Genomic DNA, 19,431 nt, shown 5'->3' on the forward strand with positions numbered 1-19,431 from the left:
CTCATGCCCCACGAATAAAGAGAACACACAGAAATGAGACCATTTCCTGAAACAAAAAGCGATCCCCGCTGGGATCGCCTGTGGCTGCAAGAGCTAGTTTGTGGCATTTTTTGGCTACTCAACCTATGGGTGGTTCTGGCACCAGATAGATCGCCTCTGTTTCCCACCAAATGGACACGTTTGGGGAATTTTGCTAAGATGGACATACTGCTTTGCAAGGAGGGGGAAAGTCACCTTTTAATTGCCATTTGTGTCATCATTCAATCAAAAATCAGAGTAAGATGTGTTAATTTTTTAGCCTCCGAACCCACATATTTTACGTGTTCATTCTTCTGATAAACACTTACTGAACACCTACTGTGCGCCAGGTGTTGCTCTAGGGCCAGCGGGGAACAAAGGTCCCTGTCCTCCCACAGTTCATCCCATCCTCTCCTTCCCCCACTGTGTCCACAAGTCTGTTCTCTATGTCTGCATCTCTCTATTTCTGCCCTGCAGAGAGCTTCATCAGTACCATTTCCCTAGATTCCACATACATGCACTACGGTATGCCTTGTTTTTCTATTTCTGACTTATTTCACTCTGAATGACAGACTCTGGGTCCATCCACATCACTACAAATGACCCAACTTCGTTCCTTTTTATGGCCGAGTGATATTCCATTTTACATTTGTACCACATATTCTTTACCCATTCATTAGAAGTCGTTGTATAGCACAGGGACCTCAATTAGATGCTCTGTGATGATCTAGAGGGGTGGGGGGGCAGTGAATGGGAGGGAGGGGATATATGTATACATATTGTTGATTCACGTTGTTATTCAGCAGAAACTAATACAACATTGTAAAGCAATGATACTTCAATTAAAAAAAGAACAGGTCCCTGCCCTCCCAGACCTTCATCCCGATTAGGAGAGGTGGTTGACACCTGTACGCAGGGGATGATCATGGTGTGGTAGGCACTATGGGGGGCAGACAGCATGAGTGATGGGGGCGGCAGAGGGCAGGTGGTAGGGTACAGACTCAGGGTAGGGGGTTCCTGAGGAGGTGACGTTGAAGTGCTTCCTGGTAAGAACTGAGGAATCCACCGTAACCCCGTTGCTTTCCATATGGTCCCCTCGGGGGGAGGTGCAGACTCCACCGCAGGACCTTGGGGGCCCCCACGGGACGGTCGGGTGTTAACCCTGTCCCTGGCCCCACAGGCGAGCTTCTGGACGGGCAGCGGGGCCTGGTGCCCTCCAACTTTGTGGATTTCATCCAGGACAACGAGTCTCGACTGGCCAGCACGCTGGGGAACGACCAGGATCAGAACTTCATCAACCATGCGGGCGTCGGCTCGGAGGGGGAGAACATTCTGGACCTCCACTCTCCAACGCTCACGGACTCCGGCCTCGCCGACCACGGGGCGGGGACGCTGGACGTGAACATCGACGACATCGGAGAAGACATCGTGCCTTACCCTCGGAAAATCACCCTCATCAAACAACTCGCCAAAAGTGTCATTGTGGGCTGGGAGCCCCCGGCAGTGCCCCCGGGCTGGGGGACCGTGAACAGCTACAACGTGCTGGTGGACGCGGAGACGCGCCTGAGCCTGGCGCTGGGCGGCAGGACCAAGGCCCTGGTGGAGAAGCTCAACATGGCAGCCTGCACCTACCGCATCTCCGTGCAGAGTGTCACCAGCCGGGGCAGCTCGGATGAGCTGCGGTGCACGCTGCTGGTGGGCAAGGATGTGGTGGTGGCTCCCTCCCACCTGCGTGTGGACAACATCACCCAGATCTCTGCCCAGCTCTCCTGGCTGCCCACCAACAGCAATTACAGCCATGTCATCTTCCTCAACGAGCAGGAGTTGGATGTCGTCAGGGCCGCCAGGTACAAGTACCAGTTCTGCAACCTCAGGCCCAACATGGCTTACAAGGTGAAGGTCCTGGCCAAGCCCCATCAGATGCCCTGGCAGCTCCCCCTGGAGCAGAGGGAGCGGAAGGAGGCCTTCGTGGAGTTCTCCACGCTGCCTGCAGGTGAGCCGTCTTTCTGGGAGGGGTCCCCTCAAGGGAGGGGACACCAGGATGTCACCCTGTGCAAGCGGAGGGGCGGGAGGGGGCAGCGGGAGGGGAGCTGCAGACAGCCAGTACTGTCCTGGAGCATCCTTGAATCAGCTGGGAAGCATGAGCCGCGAATGGGTGTGTGAGACGGACAGATGGAGGGAGAGGGAGAGAGAACGCCGATTCTGTTTGGGGGCCATGTTGTTGGACATATTTAATGCTTGCATCTGTAAGACACTCATCCTACAGACAGGAAACAATGGGAGGATCCTAGGGTGTGGGAAGCTCTGTCTTTCTGGGGCCACCGACTCCTGGACATGTGCTCACTGAGAGGAACAGAGAAAGGGGGCACCTTTAGCGCTCTCACAATTGTTGTCTCGCTCTCATTTTTTCTTTTCGTCTTCTTTTTAAAAAAATATTCATTTATGTATGTATTTATTTATGGGCTTCCCAGGTGGCACTAGTGGTAAAGAATCTGCCTGCCAGTGCAGGAGATGTAAGAAATGGGGGTTCAATCCCTAGGTCAGGAAGACCCCCTGGACAAGGAAATGGCAACCTGCTCCAGTATTCTAGCCTGGAAATGTCCCATGGACAGAGGAGCCTGGCAGGCTACAGTCCATGGGGTCGCAAAGAGTCGGACACGGCAGCATGGACACACACACACACACACACACACACATTATTTATTTGGCTGCACACGTCTTAGTTGCAGCATGTGGGATCTAGTTCCTGGGCTAGGTGTGGAACCTGGCCCCCTGCATTGGGAATCACTGGATCACCAGGGAAGTCCCTCATGTTTTCTTCTGGTATATATATGGCTATAGAAGACGTGAAGTTCCGTTGTGGATACGATTTGGGGTTCTGGACACCTCTGTCTGCTAGGGGAACCCCACCTTCCTCCCTGACTTCCAAGCTGTAACAGGAGGAGGGGTGCTCCCTCTTCCAGTCCCCCACCTACTCCCTCCGGGGAAACCATAAAGAGATAGGATGAAATGGACGAGCCTGTGGGGGTCTTCCCATCCTGTGATTTATTCGGATCCTACAGCTGTTAAGGGTCACCTCCATGAAGTTCCATCATGCTCATCTTGGCTGGGGCACACATATTAGGTTGGCCAAAAAGTTCACTTGGGGTTTTCCATAAAATCTTAATGAACATTCTGGCATACCCCAAAACATGCAGCCCTTCTGAACAAGACAGCTGGGCCCAGGGTGGGAGCCTGAACACTTGGGAAGAGCAGCATTCCTGGAGCAAAGAAGATCATGTCCGCAAAAACATTCGAGGGCCTATTTTGATTTCTCAGCAGCCTTTCTTAGTCCTGTGATGTTCACAGAATTCCCTCTGGATGTTCCCACAGAAACATCTGTCTGGATACTTTCCTTGGATTTGTCTTCTGTGATTAAATTAATCCAGCTCTGCCCAACTTCAGTTGTCAAGTTGGTTTTACAAACAACTCAGTGGTTCTCCAGGATCATTTCTACCAGCTGCAGAAAGCCTAATATCTAATGCAAGATGGGCCCTCCATTTTGCAATGGATTTGCTTTTTATTGCATGTTGCTCTCCACTCTTTTTGAAATCCATCATCAGCTAGAGTCTGACCTGTACATATATGCTCAATCATTCAGTCGCGTCCAACTCTTTTGTAACACCATAGACTGTAGCCCACCAGGCTCCTCTGTCCATGGAATTTTCCAGGTAAGAATACTGGAGTGGGTTGCCATGCCCTCCTCCAAGGGATCTTCCCAACCCAGGGATCAAGCCAATACCTCTTGTGTCTCCTGCACTGGCAGGTCGATTCTTGACCACTGCACCACCTGGCAAGCCTAGAGTAATATAACCTACAAAGAAGCAAGGTCGGGGCAGTTGGGAGAGACACTGTTTCAAGGAGAAAGTGGATCTGAGCAGTAACTGATTTATGAAGGGTCCATTCATTCATCTTATAAGGTGATGTTAGATTTTCTGCCTATGAGGATGTTAATTGCAGATACAGTAAGTCCCCTATGTTTGAGCCTTCAAGTTGTGCACATTCAAAGATGTGAACGTGCGTTCAAATGTCTAATCATGGAAGTTAGCCCTGTGTCTGGCATACATTGTCAAATGCGTGCACCCTCTACAAGCAGTTGTACTTTTGTGTCCTTTACAAGTACTACATAGAGGACAGTAGTACAGTATCTTTATTTCAAGTCCAGGATGTCTGGAACCAAGCTTAAAAGCAGAGGTGACATAGCTGGTACTGCTAAGAAGCGCTAAGTGATAACAATGGAAACAAAAGTGAGAAAAACTGAAAGTGTGAATTGAGGTGAAAAGATAGCTTGCCCTCCATCTCCTATTGCAGATAATCCTTCAGTTCTACTATCTCCCACCTCCTCTCCCTCCTCCAGTCAGGAACTCTTCTTGTCTGTCCACCCAATACCAGCTGCTATACAGTGCTACTGTACTATTCAAAGTACTGTACTGTAAGATTAAAACGCTTTCTTTATTTTTTGTGTTTGTTATTTTTATGTATTATTTGTAAGAAAAGTATCATAAACTTAGTATAGTACTACAGAGCTGACTGTGTTAGTTGGGCACCTAGGCTAACTTTGTTGGACTTACGAACACACTGGACTTGTGAATCCACTCTCAGAACAGAACTTGTTTGTATGTAGGGGACTTACTGTGCAGACTGGAGCTATTCATTGATTCCTGCCATGAAGTCTTGTTGTCCATGCTGGGGGTGAAGAAGTGAGAAACACCAAATCTGGGGACCCCAGGGGCTCCAAGGAGAGGTGAGAAGCACATCCATTAGGACAGCCAGGAAAGGTTTCGTGGAGAAGCTCACTGAGATGGAGAGATTTGAGGACCAAGAGGAAATGCTGAGCCCAGGGCAGGATTCTACAGGTCCACACCCAGTTCCTGGGTGTCCTAGTTAGCTCGGGCTGATGTAACAAAGTACCATAAACTGAGTGGCTTATCAACAACAGACACTTATTTGTCACAGTCCTGGAGGATGGAAGTCCAAGATCAAGGCCTGGGCAGACTCAGTGTCTGGTGAACCCACTTACTGGTTCATAGACGGTGTCTCCTCTGCATCCTCACCTGGTAGACAGCACCTTGTTAATAAGGACACGAATCCTGTTCATGGGACCTCCAGCCTTGAGACCTGATCACCTCCCACAGCTGCCTTCTGTGAATGCCGTATGAATTTGGGGGGCACACATGTCCAGTCAGTCCATAGCAGACTAGCTCCTTTGCCTGCCCAGAAGGAGGGGAGTTTCAATCGTGGAAATGACACAGGTGACACGCATGAGGTGTGTGGTTGGACCAAACACCCCCACGTGACAGAGAGCCACCTCTGGGCCCGTGGAGGGCTGGGCTGGAGCTGGCGGGTCACAGCTACTCAGGTCTTCCCCACTCACAGAACCCTGGCCCTCCACTGTTAATTGCTGTGCTAGCAGAAGCAGGCGTCCAGCAAACCCCCAGACCAGTTTCAGTGTTTGACCTACACCCTTAAGGATAATAAGCCGTCATTCCAGAGCCGTCGTCACATTTGAGTGAACCATCCAGGTTAAATCTCACTTCTGATCCCAGTTGCTCAGCAGTTCAGAAGCCTCGCATCACAGCGCATTGAGGGTGGAGTCGCATTATGAACTGTAAGGCCAGCCCGGCTTCCAACACATGACAGCTGAGCGGCTTCCCTCGAACCTTAATTTCCTCATTTGCAAATGAGGATGCGCTAAACTCACAGGACTGTTGCGTGAATCAAGTGATGTCAGGTGTCCAAAGTGAGTAGCAGAATGAGCAGCAAGTAGAAAAGCTTCAGCAAAGAGCCCTTCCTCGCTTATGTAGAAATCCACAGGGCCACATCAAGGTCTTGGAAGAGGAGGCTCATAGCCTCCTTCCTGGAAGTTGCACATTTCTTTCAAAATATAATGCTATAGTTATAGGACCTTTGGGGCTTCCAGCGTGGCTTCCAGCGTGGCTCAGTGGTAAAGAATCCGCCTGCCAGTGCAGGAGACAAAGGAGACTCAAGTTCGATCCCTGGGTGGGAAAGATCCCCTGGAAAAGAAAATGGCAACCCATTCCAGTATTCTTACCTGGGAAATCCCATGGACAAAGAGCCTGGTGGGCTACAGTCCATGGGGCCACAAAGAGTCAGACACGACTTAGCAACTCAACAACAACGACAACATAGGACTTCTGCACCAGACCCGGAGGCAAGGGAGCTGCCCGAGGGTTGTAGGGCAGACGGGCAGTCCTACTGTCACCAGGAGCCACTGGGAAGGACCAGTGATGTGACACATGTCTGCTTGTTGCTTGAAGTAGCTGCTCAGGACTTTCAAAGCAAGTGTCTCAGCTGGTCGGCCAGGCAGTGTGTGTGTGTGTGTGTGTGTGTGTGTGTGTGTGGAGTTGGCATCCTGGTGGCTTCATCAGAACCACCTCTCTCCAGCTTCTGGTTCCATCCTCTCTCTCGAGGTGGCAAGATGGGTGTTGTATGGTCCAGTTTACTGCCCTCAAGTCTGATGGAGAGAGAGAAGGAGGGATGGAGGCAACTGGAGGGAGGAGGGGGCACAGAGAGAGAGGCTTTCCTCTGCAAATGCTGGGACCTGGTGGCCCACTGGCCAAGCCAGAGTTGCAGATTGGCCTGGGGACCGAGCACTAGGAGCGGGTTCCAGAAGGGCCTGGCTGCATCCGGGAGCTGCTACTTCCTGGCCCTCCTGATCCGCCATCACACTTCGGACTCTCCCCTCGTCCCCTGGAGGCTGGAATGAAAGATCTCGTTCCCAGGTGCCACTGGCTGGTCAGGCATGGTAGCAGCTTGCCTGCCAAGGAGTCATGTCATGAAAGCTTCTCTGCCTCTGTCCCCCCAGGTCCTCCAGCACCCCCACAAGATGTTGCTGTCCAAGCTGGGGCCACCCCAGCCACCGTCCAGGTCTCCTGGAGGCCGCCCGCTCTGACGGCCACTGGGCTGTCCAATGGAGCCAATGTCACCGGCTACGGCGTGTACGCAAAAGGGCAGAGGGTGAGTTTTTATCGGGGCGGTGCTCACATCCAGGCCCCCCGGCCACTGCTCACCACTCAGCAAGGGGTGACCCTCCCTCTCTCCTCAATCCCCAAGACCCACTAGCAGTTACTAAGCATCCCCTACACCGCCACCCCAGGCCAAGCTGCAGAACATGGAGAACCTCCATCCTTTTCTGCTTCATCCTCTTTGCAGAATGTTCTCTGCCCCCCTCCTGCACTGATTACCTGCCCCAGTCTGATGGTAGTCCCTTTTCTTGTTCTCCCCTGGGTACCAAAAATTCACCTCTCTTGAGTCCCACGACATCAGGGCCCCCTCAATAGATGATGGGCTTGCGGATTCCACCATATCTATTCTTGGCGAGATGTAGTCTTGTCCAAACGCCTCGGAAACTGGAGGATCCTTAATGCGCACCATCGGGCAGCCCCTAATCTCAGCCCCCATCCCTGTCCTGGTACATGAAATAGACAGGGCTGCTTTAGGGGGGCGGGGCCTGAGCAAGCTTCTGTCTGTTCCCCCCCCCTCCCCACCCCGTTTCCCCATACAGCCCGGAGGTGGTGTATCAGATGCTCACTCTGTGAGAGTGACTGCTGTAGGCCGAAGGCCCCCTCTCTGATCCCTGCTCCCCTCCCCGGAGGGGTCCACAGACATGCCTCCACCACAGCCGGAAGCCCGTCTGTTGTGGCCTCCCCATGGCATCTTCCTTGAGCCAAGCTTTGGCAGTAATAAGAGCCTAGTGTTCTGATTCCTCTGTGGCCCCCGCATCTGTTTCTAGATTGCTTCTAGACGTGGAAGAAAAGCATGTGCTCAGGTGTCCCTCCAAACCGCCAACATCTGAGCGGGAACTGGGGCTCCAGACGGATCTGATTTGCAGGCTGTGCAGCGCGGTCTGAGTTGGATGTCCATGGGAGGCCCGGGAGGCGTCTGGGGGACCTGGGGCGCGGGCAATCCCCAAGCCGAGCCGGCTTTCTCTGTGCGCAGGTCGCTGAGATCATCTCGCCCACAGCGGACTGCACGGCCGTGGAGCTGGTACGCCTGCGCAGCCTGGAAGCCAAGGGCGTGACCGTGCGGACCCTCTCTGCCCAGGGCGAGTCCGTGGACTCTGCTGTCGCTGCCATTCCCCTCGACCTCCTGGTGCCTCCAACCCCCCACCCGAGAACTGCTCCCACACCGAAGCCATTAGCAAGTGCCGGAGCCCCCGAAACCAAAGATGAGCACCCGGGTCCCCACGCCGTGGTGGACGAGGCCTGGGAACACGGCCGGGCACCCGCCCCAGCCCACGGGCACCTGCTGGAGCCGCCCGGCCTGCAGGGCTTGGGCCCCGGGCGGCGGTCGCCCTCGCCCAGCCGCATCCTCCCGCAGCCGCAGGGCACCCCGGTCTCCACCTCGGTCGCCAAGGCCATGGCCCGGGAAGCCGCACAGAGGGTGGCCGAGAGCAGCAGGGTAAGGCCAGGTGTTTTCCTCACTGGTTCAGCTGCCCGCGGAATGCGGTTCATCCCTGCAGCCCAGCTGTGATGGAATCTCCTATCCGCACCCCGAGTCCGTGGGGATAAGCACTCCAAACACCCAGCCCCCGAGAATGGCTGCCTTGACTTGGGAAGAAGGATGCTCTGTTTATCTGACCAGTCTTAGGTCTTATCCTGATGGAATCAGGATCCATTTCATAGATATGGACCTAGAAAACCAGAGGAAATGGTTATCTACCAGCCTGGCTTAGCAAAGGGGCTAACAACCCACTATCCGGGTGGTCTCTGTCCAGGGATCTGAGGTGCCTCCTGGGAGTTGGCTTGGGGACCCATCTTCCTAAACAAAGGTCACCTTCTGGCTGACTTCAGACTTCTAGCTGTGTGTGTGTGTGTGTGTACATACACAGACATACATACAGGTGTTTGTATACATACACATACAGAGAGACACTTATATACACATATGTATACATACAGACGTGTTTCCCTGGTGGCTCAGATAGTGAAGAATCTGCCTGCAACATGGGAGACTCGGATTCAATCCCTGGGTTGGGAAGTTCCCCTGGAGAAGGGAGTAGCAACCCATTCCAGTAATCTTGCCTGGAGAATTCCATGGACAGAGGCTACAGTCCCTGGGGTAGCAAAGAGTTGGACACAACTGAGTGACTAATACTGGTATGCATACACACCTGCATGTAGAAGTGCAGGCACATACATATATTTGTCTGCCTGTCACTCAAAATTGCCTGGGTCCTGGGGAGGGGGAGTATTTGGATGACGGTGGGACCACGTCCCGGGTGAAATGTGCAATGAGATGGGAAGTTGTAGGAAACACCCGTGAAGGGATGCAGGAGAGCTGAGGAGGAGCTGAGCTAGGCCACGCCCTCTTCCTGCCCCTCTCTTCCTTTAGTTCAGTTCAGTCTCTCAGTCGTGTCCGACTCTTTGCGACCCCATGAATCGCAGCACGCCAGGCCTCCCTGTCCATCACCAACTCCTGGGGTTTACTCAAACTCATGTCCATCGAGTCGGTGATGCCATTCAGCCATCTCATCCTCTGTCATCCCCTTCTCCTCCTACCCCCAATCCCTCCCAGCATCAGGGTCTTTTCCAGTGAGTCAGCTCTTCGCATGAGGTGGCCAAAGTATTGGAGTTTCAGCCTCACCATCAGTCCTTCCAATGAACACCCAGGACTGGTCTCTCTTCCTTGGGTGAATCCATCTACCAGGGTGCCCAGTTCATCTGCTCCAAGCGGGAGGTCAGGGCCCCAAGGTCAGGTGGCCTCTGCCCTGAAGCCTCCCCTCTCCTCTCCCAAGTTAGAGAAAAGGAGCGTCTTCCTGGAGAGGAGCAGCGGACAGTATGCAAACTCGGACGAGGAGGACGGCTATGAGTCTCCGGACGTCAAGAGGAGGGGCGCATCTGTGGATGAGTTCCTGAAAGGCTCGGAGCTGGGCAAACCGGTGAGCTCTGCCTACTCCCCTCCACCATGGTGACTCCCTGTGAGAAGGGTTCAGGTCCCTGCATGCTCCGGGTCTGTGAGAAAGACAAAGGGATACAGACCTTTATCTTGTGGGTGACAACAATCACAGTCAATTTGGAAAGTTTAGACTGAACGGTGCCTGTGCATTTGTGACCTCACTAGGGGACAATTTCAAAAGTCTGTATGTGAGCCTTTTGCCCTCCCAACTGCCCTGTCCGAGGATCCGTTCATGGGCTGATTTTGTGCATCAGGTGAGTCTCCAGGTGACCACCTGGTCTCAGTGTAGGCAAAACCTACCATTTGTTTCTTTACTTTTGTTCATCAGGAAGGTATGTGATGTGCATCAGCTAAGTGCTATGCATCATGGGAGATTCAGAAATTGAAAGGTCCATATCCCACCCTTGGAGAGATGAAATGTCAGGGCTTCTCCTCCCAGACAAGGCTCACTAGTGACAAGTCCATCCAAGATCAGTTCTGTCTCCAATTTCTGATCATGCATATTCTAATGAAAATGTCCTTGAATGGTGTCAAGCCCCAGTCTTGGGCAACAGGGAAGGGTGGGGCCGGAAGAGTCCTCAGATCTTGAGATATCAGAGAGCGAAGTCCTCTCAGTTGTCAGACCCTTCAGTCCCATCAACGCATAGCTCTCCAGCAAGGCAGTGTCTGTACCTCCACGAGAAGAGGGCCTTGGAATCTCATAGACTTGGGGTCACTTCCTGGCTCTGCCACTGCTAGCAGGCAAGTGACTCAGCTTCTCCAATCATCAGGTTCTTTATCTAAAAGATTAAGATCATTCTACTTGTATTCTTGTAAACACAAGAAACAGAATGCCCAACTAATAATGACTAAGATAACAAAGACATTACATTCTCCCCATCATAGGAAGCCTCAAGGAGGAGGCTGCAAAGTTGATTCAGTTGTTCAATTGTGTTCCAGCTCTGTGTTCTTTTTTTTTTTTTAATTGAAGGATAATTGCTTTACAGAATTTTATTGTTTTCTGTCAAACCTCAACATGCTCTGGGTTCTTAATCTTCCATTCTTTTGACCTTTCTCTCATGGTTACGAAGTGAATGCCATAGCTCTAATCATCACACTCATATGACAGCATCCCAAGAAGGATGGAAAGAAGGAAGGAGGGAGGGGGTTTTCTTCTCAGGCACATCTCTCTTAACTGGTAGGATAACATTTTCCAGAAGCTCCATCACACTTCTCATCTCACTGAGTAGACCAGGGTCATGTGCCCACCACCAAGAGATTCCTACGAATGTCCTATCCATGATAAATTTGGCAAACAATAGACACTTACTTCCATCCCATGAGTTTATTACTAACTCATCATTGGGTTTGGATCAAATGAGACTGTGTTCTCTAGGGGAGTTCCTTCCCATTTGCTTTGGGAAGCCCTCATCCAACCAACCTGATGTTTGTTTATTCATCTAAAACCAATTCACTTTTATGTCTTCTCCAAGGCACTTGATTGAAAGAAATAGGATTGGAGCAGGTCAAATGATGCTGCACAGACTTCTCTGACTGAGAACATCCAGGCCACCAATCTGAGGGCTCAGCTGAGGTGGGACCCCCCGGTGGGTCCCCCCCCCCACACTGGGCGCTCATACTGCCTCCCCATGTCTTTATATAGAGGAGCAATTGAAACCATTTTTTAAAGTTTTGTTTTGTTTCACAAATGAGCAGTTTTTCCCCCCTATTTTTTTCGCTGTGCCACATGGCATGTGGGAATCTTAGTTCCCCAACCAGGGTTCAAACCCATGTCCCCTGCAATGGAAGTGCAGCATCTTAACCACTGAACTGCCAGGAAGTCCCTAAGCTGGATGTTTTTAATAAACATGTCACAAGATGCTATTAAATACACTTGTCTTGTCGCCCACCAGGAAAATAAAGAAATCGATCTTCATCAACACTGTTCAGCAGAAGCAGAATAGCTTTGTGTGTGTTTCAAAGTCAAAAGTCAAAGTGTTAGTTGTTGAGTTGGGTCCGACTCTTTTGAGACCCCATGGACTGTAGCCCATCAGGTTCCTCTGTCTGTGGGATTCTCCAGGCAGGAATACTGGAGTGGGTTGCCATTCCCTCCTCCAGGGGATCTTCCCAGCCCAGGAATTGAATCCTAGTCTCCCACATTGCAGGCAGATTCTTTACTGCTTGAGTCACTGGGGAAGCCCCCTATGCGTGTTTGGGGCTCATAAATTGGAGCTCATAAGGTGTGCTATATGAGCTGCTGGAAACGCTCCGAGCTGCCGAGGGAGGCACTTGCTTTGTGGATGGGAAGGGGCTGCTGAGTTGGACCCGCCCCTCATCCCAAACCCCATCAGGGCGGCTGGTGGTTCAGTTTACACATTAGTCAGCAAGCTTACTTTTACTTGCTCTTTTTTTTTTTTTAAATGGGTAAATAAGTTCTGATTAAAATTTGGTTTTGTCATTAGGATGATCATTTATGTTGTGGTCATTCAGGGAGAAAATTTGAACAATGTGGAAAGTGCTTATGTTAAATAAAAGATGCAGAAAAACACACTTGTTTATAGAATATGAGCACAGGATGTACAAAGTAGCAGAGAAGATGAAAATATACCAAAATGTGAAGGAAAATAGAAAAGGGATGCGGAGGGAGAAGGTAAAAATCAACCTTCTCAAGATTGCCTCTGCTGCTGCTAAGTCGCTTCAGTCGTGTCCGACTCTGTGCGACCCCATAGACGGCAGCCCACCAGGCTCCCCCGTCCCTGGGATTCTCCAGGCAAGAACACTGGAGTGGGTTGCCATTTCCTTCTACTTGCTCTTCTGTTGACCCTTTCCTCTGTCCCCAGGCTTTTTGCCAAGCAGCCCCAGTGGCAGGTCTTCTTCAGTGTGGGTGGCCAGACTGGCCGCAGAGTGGGCACACCCCACGGGGTGTCCCACCCCACCCAGACCAGGCTGTTCACCAATAACCCAGTGTGCACATGCGTGAATTTCAGACTCCATGCTTTTCTTAAAACTCCTAGACACCTTTATTAGTGCATACGCCCCTGCTTGCCCACCACCCATCACTGTCTGCTGCACGACCCTAGATTTAACATACATGCATGTCTCTGAGCCGTGCTGCCACCTGCGTTTACAACCTCTCACTTGCGTCTTTGTCCAGCCACAAAGTTGGAGAGGCTGCCGGTACCTAGAAAAGTGATGTTTTCCCATGTGTATTCTGTCCTGCCCGGAGCCCAGGAGGGGCCTCTGCCTGTCCCCCGTCCAGACTTGGAGTGAGAACGCCTGGTCTGGTCCTCTCTCTGCCATCCCGGCTCCCCTTGAGCTTGGGGACTGTGATTCCCTCCCCTCCAGAGTGAGCGGTTCTCACCCAGACACACAGACACATCCCTGAGCTCGAGAGTGGGCAGAGCAGGGGCGGGGTGTGGGACTCCATGTGTTGGAGTCGCCCCTCCATCCATGTCCTCTTCTCCTGCCCCAGCCACACTGTTGCCATGGAGACGATTACCACACGGAGAGCAGCCGGGGGTCTGACCTCTCGGACATCATGGAGGAGGATGAGGAGGAGCTGTACTCTGAAATGCAGCTGGAGGACGGGGGCAGGAGGCGGCCGAGCGGCACGTCCCACAATGCCCTCAAGGTCAGTGCGGGGGCGTTGCCCCCGTCCCCGCCGTCCCCCATCCCTGTTCCTTTGGGGGGCTGTGCAGCTGGCTCCAGAGGGGCCTTGCCCGGCAGGCACAGTCCCCAGATTTGGATGGGCTTCTCTCGCTATTGAATCTGCACTCGGGGTCTCCCGTCCCTCCTCTTGGTCAAAAGTCTGGGTGAAGGAGTCTGGGAGAATCCACTGGGCATCCCTGGGTCGCCCAGCTCTGTACTAAGAACCCAATCAGAAAGAATAGAATGGAGAAGCTTCCACCCCCAGCCCCAAACCCCTGGCCGCATGTCTGTCTGCAGAGCAGCAGGCGCTAGGAGGGCGGGAGCCTGTCTCTGAGTCTGACTAGAGATGGGCAGCTGGGGAGTTGGGAAGAGATTCTTTAGTGAAATTGACCGAGGTGGACCCTGCTGGATGGCTGGAGGGCCAGGGGGAGAGGACCTCAGAGGAGGGTCAGTCGACCTCCTGGGGTCCACACACAGGCCCCTTCTCAGACACCTCCCACCAGGGATCGTGGGATCCTCTGGCTCTGCCTCTGATGTGGCTTTTGGCGAGGGGTTTGATGAGGGTCACCTTGATGGAGATTGAGCTCAAGGTCCCCATGGACCCCGCCGCTGGGGTGCGCCCCCTTCCTTGTCTGAGAAGCTGTGTTGCCGCTGCTGCTGCCGCCTGCTCGGGCTTCTGCTCACTCGGCACAAGGGGGTCACCCTGTGTACCAGACCCTCCGCCAGGCTGAGGGGTGAGGACAGACGTGGCCCCCGAGCTCCAGCAGCTGCAGGCCTAGTGGGGGAGACAGACGGGTTGGGCCTTTGTGGGGGTTTTCAAATGAAAAGGGCCTTAGAGAGGAAAGTCCCGCTGGGGGATACGGTGCCCAAGCCTGGCCTTTCTCTGGGAAGACGGAACCACGCAGTTTGAATGGTGGACAGAAAGCAACATCCAAATCTGGCTGCCAGCTCAGTGCCCACTTGCATAGAGCAGACTGACTTATGTTCTCCTAGCAAAGGCGCCCGGCAGGGCCTTGGAGACACTGTCACCAAAGAACATGCCAGATCCCTATGCAAACCCCGCATGGTTGCAGCCCCCGCTACCCCGACTGGCTGACCCCGTCCCTCCTCCCCTGAGCCACTGTCCAGCAGGATTCACAGTGACCTTTCATGGCGGAGGACAGCCCCAAGCTGCCCGTGGTCCAGCCTGATCGCCCCTGCCTCCCGACACTTCTCTACCGCTGGGCGCTCTGATGAGGCAGGTGTCTGCCCCCGTCCCCCCAGTGCCCCCGGCAGCCTCCCCACTTCTCCTTATGGAGGAAGCTTCTGGGATGCTCCTTCCTGCCAACTTTTAGCAAAGAAACCAAAGATCATCTTGTCTTTCCCAGGGAAAAGGGCTAGTTCATAAAATCACCCATGTCCTTCGCCCACCAGCCCGGCCGCCCTTAGAGCAGCCGCAGGGACAATCGGACCATCAGGCAGTGGGGCTGAGGCTTACTTCACTTCGTCCACAGGGTTCTGACATTTTTTTTTAAAAGTCAGGAGACTTTACAGGCCGATCTGAGCCGCCCAGGCTCACCTCCCCTTGCGGGAGCCCCACGGAACCCCGTGCATCCCCACCCAGCTCCCACCCAGCTTCTGCTTCCTCACTGCCCTTCACCCCAGTGTTCCCAAACCTCAGGGTCTCAACAGCAAATGAACGAAGCGTGCGCCATGCTTCTCATTTTGGCTCTCTCGTGGGCTCTAGGCCTGCTATAGACGCTGCACTGGGTAAACCCATCATGTGCCTGGGATCCGCAAGGCAGCATGGGGGTGAGGGCAGGGCAGCAAATCCTGATGTTCCTCCACAACTCATCTCTAATGCGCATGCCCGGAGGCCTATGGGCGGAAAAGTGGGGGTCAGGCTTCCAGGAGTCAGCGAGGTGTCCCAGGAGGTCTACCCAGCGGGCTGGCCCAGCGGGACCCGGGGATGGGTGTGCCAGCCATTCCTGGAGAGAGAACCACACTCCAGGACAGGAAGCGTGGGGTGTCCACCCTCAGCCTCCGTCTGGGTGGGCCAGCCCTGAGCCCCTGCTGCCCACACTGCTGGGGACGCGGCTCCTCTCTCCCGGCCCTGAGGTCTGGGGTCTGGAGGAGAGACTGATGGGCCCCAAGCCTTTGCAGACATGGGCCAAGCAAATGACTTTGGGTCGCTGAGTGCCAAGGTCCCCCGGGTTCACACCCTTCCACTTGAGCCGGGAGAGAGGCATAGGTGGGTTTCACAGGATGCTGAGTGCTTACAGGGATGAGCGGAGTGGAGCGGCGTGGCCGGGTTGGGGCCTCTGTGTTGCCAATGGTCTCCACTCACCGGCATCCCGGGGCAGCTGCCTTGGGAGTTTCTCAGGCTGCAGCCAGCGGCCAGTGAACTCGGACGTCCCCGGCGTCTGGGCACAGCCATGTCACAGACCCTAGCGCCTTGGTCAGTGTGAAGCCTCCTGCCTCCATCCTCCCCACACCCACGGCCCAGCGGCCTCTCATTCCTTGGTTTGGCTGCATGGCTAGTCCTGACTGCGTCGGGACGCTCTGCGTGCGCTCGGCCCCCTGGCTGCGGCCCCATCCATCTAACCCATTCTGTTTTCATTCCAGAGCCCCGGCCAGAGCATGCCATCTGCCCCCACCCCCCGCCCCACCACGAGTACAAGCATGCTCTCTGTCCCTCATGGCCTCGGAGACTAATCTCTCTGTATTTTCTTTCCTTCCCTCTGCCCCCCTTCATATGCGATCATACACTGACTCCCGGCACCTGTGCTAACACACCCCCTCCCCTTAAGGAGTGCTCTAAGAATAGGACCACTGAACGTGCTTTCTCGGAGTTACCCGAGTACCCCCAACAGACCCACCACACTAAGAGACTTTTCAGTATCCCCGAAGTAGCGGAGGAGGATGGAGAACCTTGTGAGTTCCTGCATAAGCAGGCCTTAGGGTCCTCCTCCAGGGTCAGGACCGGGCTGGCCAGAGATCCCAGGCCCGCCAGGCCCTGCCGGGGGCACGAGGCCCTCCACGGATCCTGGTACCCCACGAAACTCAGGGGCCCCCAGGCCGACGACTTCGTATTCGAAGACAGAGGCTGTCGGTTCAGCCGCTCGGCCACCAGGAGCCCGGACAGCGGCCTGGACTGCGGCAGTGAAGAGGAGGAGATGCGATTTAGTTTCCGAAGCCCCACTGCCCAGTGCAGCCCCGGGCCCGGGCACTGTCCTTGTAGGAGGAGCCTGAGGCCCCTGCTGGCCCGGCGCCGGACGCTGACCCGGCAGAGCAGCATCGAAGAGGATTTTGGGGAGCCAGTGGAGCCCGGCGTCGTCGTCAGGAGCGATGGGCCCCACCCGAGCCCAGAGAGGTCCACCCCCAGCAAGTACGGCTGGGATGAGCCCACGGGCCGCGAGGATTTCCAAGATGCCTGGAAGAAAAGCATAAAAATGCCCGACAGTAGGGCCATTGCCCGACAGGCCCAGCCTCCTCCCCGGGTTGCAGACGGCCCTTTGGTGTGTGAAGTAAACCTCCCGCTCACATCCGCTTGCCAAACCAATCCGTTTTCATTCTTTCACCTTCTTTCTTTGTTTTGGTGTCCGTCCCGGGCACTCTCTCTGCTGGCTCTCTCTCGTTTTCCATGCATTTTTGATTTATGAAGCTTCCCAATCTTTTCACCATGCTGATGATTTCTTTACTTTGCTTTAGAATAATGATCCCCTTCCCACCTCCAAATCAGTGATGATTATGGCTGCTTTAATTAAAGGACAACTGAATCTAAATTTTAATTAAGGGTTAGCTGAACTCTGATTCTCCCAAAGTTTGACAACACGTCCTTTTCAAAACGAACCGTGGGGATGTATTTATGACTGACTGGTATTACTTACTGAGGGTTTTTTCCTGGTGGTGGTTTTGGTTTTGGGTTGTGGTTGGTTTTCCAGTTCATCCATAACTGGGGAAAAAAATGGAGAACAATTATTGAAGAGATCCACTTTTGCATTTGTTTCCAAAGGTGTTTTTTTTTTTTTCACTTTTCTTTCCTGAGAGCAGTTTTGTGAATGAATTTTCCATCATCAGCTCTAGACACATCCCCGGGCCTTGTCTTCCAGGCTTGTGAGTGATTTTCAAGAGTAGGGATTCCTTCAAGGCTTCATTCATGTCTATATTGTGTCCTCTTTTCAGAACATTTGCTCCTGTCATGCTGAACTTTTCCATGAAAACACAGGTGAGACATCCCAGGGCGCCAGGCCTTGGGCTTGAGCCGGTGCAGTTTGCGACATGTCCACTAGAGGGCGCCGACCCCACAGCTTACCGACGCACCCGCAAACTGCAGCCCACTTCCTGTTCAAACTCATTTCTGAAGCTCCCAGCCCTGATTCATTCCGTGTCCCTGAAAAGTTCCTCAATTAAGTCACCAGTGAGCTGGAGGTTTTGCTTTGATTCTCGCATAGGATGCGAACCTTTAGTACGAATCAGAGGCAAAACTTATCCTTAAAGGAGAATAGTTCGGGTTAGCCCAGAAATGTGATTGGTTTGGAAGTCTTTGGATTAGCGTCAAGACGGCGCCATGAGTCTCAGAGCTGATAATGCACAGAAACTTCTGTCTTTGAGTTTTCGGTAACCTCGCACACAGCTTTGCCCAAGCGGGACATTTGGGAAATGCAGTGTTTTTCCCACCTTTGTGGTCACTGGAGGAGGGCTGACTGTAGAAAAGAGGTACCAAAGGCGTGACGAGGCTTATCTAAGCCACTCTCACTATGGCTCAAAATATTTGGCTTCAGCGGCAGTAACAGCAACAAAAAGATGCCTCCCGAGGGGTTCTCTCGCCCCGCCCGGAAAAGCAACTGTGCTGTAGAAGACGGGGTGCCTGGGGTGAGCACTCTTTTTCTCTTCCAGGTTATTCAGCTAACCTTTCAGTTAAAAGCTAAGTTTAGTTGCCTTTAGAGCTTCTGCTTCTAAGTTGACTTGATTTGGCTGAGTTAATTCTTTTCTTCCCACGGCTGGCAAGACTGATGACCGTGTCATTGTTTTGTCTTTAGATTTTAGGAAACCCGGTGACCGCAGGACGGGCTGATCGGGCGGATCACGTGGGCCGGAGGTTTTCCCACGGCAGTGCTGGTTCCCACAGGTCCCGGCCAATGATGGTCCATTCTGCGGGTTAGTGAGCCGGATGGAGGCCTCCGTCTTTCTTTTAACCACGGTGCACATGGCTCAATCTAAACATTTTTAAAAAAAAATTACTAGGAATAGCATTTTCAACTAAATACAGAAGACTCTTGGTTATTTATGGCAAAAGAAGGCGGAAACAGAACCAAATAAATGAAACCTAAATTTAAGTATTCTTAAAATATATTGACTTTGAAAGTCAATCTTCTCCCTACCAATTTTTATTTTTATTTTTTTGAACTGCAGAGGCTGTCATCCAAGCATGGAAGAGATGATAATGGGCCATCTCCCCACCTAAGTTCATGCTCTCCTGAAATGGTCAGAGCAGCAGAGACAGGGATGGGTGGCTGAACTCCAAATACCTAAATGAGCCCCCAGCCAGTGGAGAGTTATCTGTATGCATGAAACACTTGGGCAACTGGGGTTGAAAGTTATGAAAAACAGCAGGAGGCCTGAATGTGTGCCCTGAACTGTGTGTTGACCCTGTCTGTCCATCTGGCCACCTCCTTGTGCGTGAGTCATCCTCCAGCATCCAATTCCATTCTCTTAATTACTTTTTGGAAGTCAGCCAGCCGTGCTGAAAGCTGTCATTGTAGTCATTCTCATCAATCCACTAAGAGGGGGAGCGTGGCCGAAGGTCAGATGGAAACCTTTCTATTACTGGAATGAACCCCGGCATAA

General features: G+C 53.0%; 1 protein-coding gene across 9 annotated transcripts in view; it reads left to right on the plus strand.

Moving 5' to 3' along the window:
• Positions 1-19,431, plus strand: part of RIMBP2 (RIMS binding protein 2) — a 295,906-nt gene that overhangs the window by 250,497 nt on the left and 25,978 nt on the right. For 5 of the 9 annotated variants that reach the window (XM_043488869.1, XM_043488854.1, XM_043488861.1 and 2 more), the window contains 7 exons: positions 1,199-2,011; positions 6,884-7,035; positions 8,017-8,478; positions 9,815-9,958; positions 13,427-13,585; positions 16,392-17,099; positions 18,624-18,741. In XM_043488869.1, the coding sequence (XP_043344804.1) occupies positions 1,199-2,011; positions 6,884-7,035; positions 8,017-8,478; positions 9,815-9,958; positions 13,427-13,585; positions 16,392-17,099; positions 18,624-18,741 (2,556 nt within the window). The remainder of the gene's footprint in view (positions 1-1,198; positions 2,012-6,883; positions 7,036-8,016; positions 8,479-9,814; positions 9,959-13,426; positions 13,586-16,391; positions 17,100-18,623; positions 18,742-19,431) is intronic. The other 4 variants (XM_043488893.1, XM_043488900.1, XM_043488874.1 and 1 more) reach the window with 2 other exon arrangements.

Source organism: Cervus canadensis, chromosome 1, assembly GCF_019320065.1.
Source record: "Cervus canadensis isolate Bull #8, Minnesota chromosome 1, ASM1932006v1, whole genome shotgun sequence".
NCBI classification, from domain to species: Eukaryota; Metazoa; Chordata; class Mammalia; order Artiodactyla; family Cervidae; genus Cervus; species Cervus canadensis.